Source organism: Capsicum annuum, chromosome 8, assembly GCF_002878395.1.
Source record: "Capsicum annuum cultivar UCD-10X-F1 chromosome 8, UCD10Xv1.1, whole genome shotgun sequence".
Taxonomy (NCBI): domain Eukaryota; kingdom Viridiplantae; phylum Streptophyta; class Magnoliopsida; order Solanales; family Solanaceae; genus Capsicum; species Capsicum annuum.
Genome location: NC_061118.1, coordinates 169447386 through 169451235, shown reverse-complemented (window position 1 = coordinate 169451235; position 3850 = coordinate 169447386). Strand labels below are relative to the sequence as shown.

General features: G+C 32.6%; 1 protein-coding gene across 1 annotated transcript in view; it reads left to right on the top strand.

Moving 5' to 3' along the window:
* The first annotated feature begins 571 nt into the window (after positions 1-571).
* Positions 572-3850, top strand: part of LOC107840414 — a 7910-nt gene continuing 4631 nt past the window's right edge. Inside the window, exons 1-3 of the mRNA XM_016684273.2 lie at positions 572-975; positions 1078-1389; positions 2258-2353. Coding sequence (XP_016539759.1) covers positions 643-975; positions 1078-1389; positions 2258-2353 — 741 coding nt within the window. The 5' untranslated portion in view covers positions 572-642. The remainder of the gene's footprint in view (positions 976-1077; positions 1390-2257; positions 2354-3850) is intronic.

Below are 3850 nucleotides of genomic sequence, written 5' to 3'. Positions count from 1 at the left end.
TTTACTCTCTTTTCACTCTCTTGTCTCTGTCTAAGTTGAGAATTTTCAGACAAAATCCATGGGGATTGCGATAGATTTGTTTGTCTAACACAAACTTCTGAGGTTCAAACCTTTATAAGGGTTTTTTTGTGCTTTAATTAGGAAACCTTTGTTCAATTTTTTTTTTTTGTTACTTCTCGAATCCCGGCTAAACACTCAAAACATATCTGATGATTGATCATTATCCGATTTAATATTTACATCGAAGTGGCCCTACTCAGACTGTAGTCTGAGCTGTTTCTGTACTACAAATTAAAAACCAATGACTTTTATAATTATAATATCTGAATTTTTTTTAATTCCATTTTACGTACAAGTTGAAACTTCCTTTCTGTTATAGAAATATAAAACGTGGGGAATTCTAAAAGTAATTTGAGTTCGAGGACAAAAAAAATAGTCAACGGTCGTGAAGATTGGATTAGAATCAAATAATTCTAGTCTATTCAATACTTCATATTTTAATAGGACAAGCTACAGTAATATTATAACTACCCAGCTCAACTTGTACATATAAAATATCATATCCAAATAATTATTGTTTATATAAACTCTTAAGCTATCTTCTCAATTCCTCCAAGGAAAATTTAGATCAGTTTTGAGAAAATGGGAAATATATTTGTAGTAATGAATCCAATTCTTAATGGTGTAATGAAAGCTGCTGGAATGTCATCCCAATTAGTGGAAATAGAACCAGGAACTACTATGCATTTTTATGTTCCAACTAAATCTATTCATCCAAATAATAAATTACCAAATAAATCCTCTAAGCCTGCAGTTGTATTTGTTCATGGATTTGTTGCCAATGGAATCATCAATTGGCTTTTTCAAGTGCTCTCTCTAAGAGCTTCATGTTTAGATTTTGATGTTTACGTCCCTGACCTACTTTTCTTCGGAGATTCCATCACCACTCGTCCTGAACGGTCAACGAGTTTTCAGGTATTATATTATATTATATCATCATCTCATTTGAAATTTTAAAAAATGTAAATTGTCTGAGTTAATTAGTGCGTATAATATTTTTAATTATGGGAAACATAGGCGGAATGTTTAGCAAAGGGAATGATGAAGCTCGGTGTGGAAAAATTCTCTCTTGTTGGTTTAAGTTATGGAGGAATGGTTGGTTTCAAGTTGGCTCAACTGTATCCTCACATGGTTGAATCTATGGTTATGTCAAGCACAGTTATAGAGATGACTGAATCCATTAGCAATGCTTCTTTGAAGAACATTGGATTCACTAATTGGCCTGATTTTCTTTTGCCCAAAACAATTTCTGGAGTCAAAGTGCTTCTATCTATTGGTTCTCACAAGTTGCCATGGTTGCCTGAGTTTTTCTACAAGAATTTTCATGAGGTAATACTTTTTTTTTTTTTTTAGTCTTAAATTTATGATTGTATCTACTAATAATTACTTATGCTAAGCTTCATATGATTCTATCCAATGATCTACTAATAAAAACATGTAACTACTCTCTTGTTAAAGTTGATTACATAATTACATTACATGAAATGTATTTTCAAATGTGTTTAATTACGACCTAAATGTCAACTTTATGGTTAAAACTATTTCAAGTCAAAAGTGGATGAAAGAAGAAATGGAAGCAGCGTCAAAAGATTAAAGTCAAGTCAAAAATAGCCTAACAACTTTGTTTTGATGTAATATATATATATATATATATATATATATATATATTATAATAATAAAGTTTCGTAACTCGTACTATAATATCTTTTGACAATTCTCCAATTCATCTGTATATAGATAGATACATTAACTAGTTTTTACTGAAACGTTAAAACGACGGAATTTGATTTCTCTTTAATCATAAGACAAGTGCGGTGTTAAGAGTGTCAACTACGAAATGGGCTGTAACTTTAGTATAAATCTTACATTTGTTTTAAAATTTTATACAAATTACTAATACTGGAACTGGGGGTGATGCATTCACGCATGCTTTATTTAATTCTTTAATAAATAAATAAATAATTCTTGATGAACTAGGGGTCCATCAAGAAGTTGACTACTAATTCTTTAATCGCGTCGTGGGGTGCATTTTCTGTAATAATCTAATTATTAACTCTATAAAGCACAATAAAAAACTATAACTTCTTATAACAGGTAATAATAATAGAGTTGTTTATGTAAAAAAATGTGTATGCGCATAAGTTAAATTGACTGTATTCATGGTGTAATTTTAATACTACGATGTTATAAAAAACAGGTAATGTTTAGCAACAGAAAGGAGAAAGTAGAACTTCTTGAAGCTTTAGTAGTCAGTGACAAAGATGCCACTATTACGCCCTCTAACTACTCCCAGGTTTGTCAAACCTTAATTTAATGTTTTGTTTATTTTTAATGAAATTCAAACTTTAATTATACGTGATTATCATTTATTACTAAGCCATGGGGTCACTTTTTTTGAACTCAACGTTAATTATTACTTGTTGAGTTCAAAGTATATGAAAAATGTGAATGAAAAATAGAAGAAACCAAGTGGAAGGAAAAATAGAGAAGAAAACACTAAAATGGAAAGTGTACTCTAAAATGGAAAGTATACTATTTCTCCCACGTAGGTGGGAGAATGTGACTTTCAAGTGTTTATATAAAGAAACACTTATTCCACTTAGTAAGTGAGGTAAGAAATAAGAGATGTCTCGCGCTGTCGTCATCGTCGCTCGCTCGGATTCAAAAAATGATCGATCGATGAAATTTATCTTTTTGGACAAAATTTATTTGATAGAAAACTTTAATCCGAAGAGGAAAATATAAACGCAGTAAATTTTTCTGTGTTTTGATCCTCCAGTTATATGCATGCATGCAGTGTTTCGAACTGATGCTTCAAAAGGATGCATTGTTTCGAACTGATGCTTCGGAGGGATACAATCCTTCAACGAAATGACATACTAATTCATAAAATGGTCTTCTTGTTCAGAGAAGATGCAATCTTTGGACGAACAGACATGATTTTTCAGGAAAGGTCACGCCTTTTAAGTGAACCATTGCCACTTTTCAGAAGAGGCATATGAAGGCTATCTAAACTTGCTTCTATCCACAGGTTTAGATACGAATTTTCTGAAATACAAACTCTCTTATTGTCTTCAAAAACATTTTGTGTGACCAATCAAACTGTTGAGTGAGTTCATTGAATCCAACAATTTGAGGTACCGCTTGTCACACCCCTTTTTTTTTACCCGCGTCCGACCCCCGCTAGGGAGTTGGTTTTGGAGAAAAATGGGTCTTTCCAATTAAAGTGACGTTTTGAAAAGGGATTATTTTATTTACAGAGTCGCCACTTGGAATTGAGTTTGGGTGTTCCAAGTCACCTTATTGAATCCCTATTCAAGAAGGAAATGACTCTTTAATTTTTATTTTTCAATCTGCGAACTAGAAATCCGGATAAGGAATTCTGTTGACCGAGGGGAAGGTGTTAGGCACCCCTCGAGTCCCGTGGTTCTAGCACGGTCGCTTTAATGACTTACATCCGGCTTAAATTAACTTTTTTTTTTTTTAGGACTCATAATATTTGTTAACCTAAAAGTTGTTTGCCTCCCGCTTTTAATTTATTTTGAAATTATTTACTGACGTGTGGCTTACCGATAGTAGTACTTTTCGGCCTCACCACAAATTTAGGCACATTTCTCGCGCCTTTACGGCATTTATAAGTCGTCCCTATTTTCCCAATCCAAATATGCACCTAATGGGTTTTAAACCTCCCCAACCCAATTCGATTGGCTTCAAAAGGTAAATTAATTTAATTATAACGAATGGTCGGAAAGCCCTGCTACCGACCATTCGTTATAATTAAATTAATTTA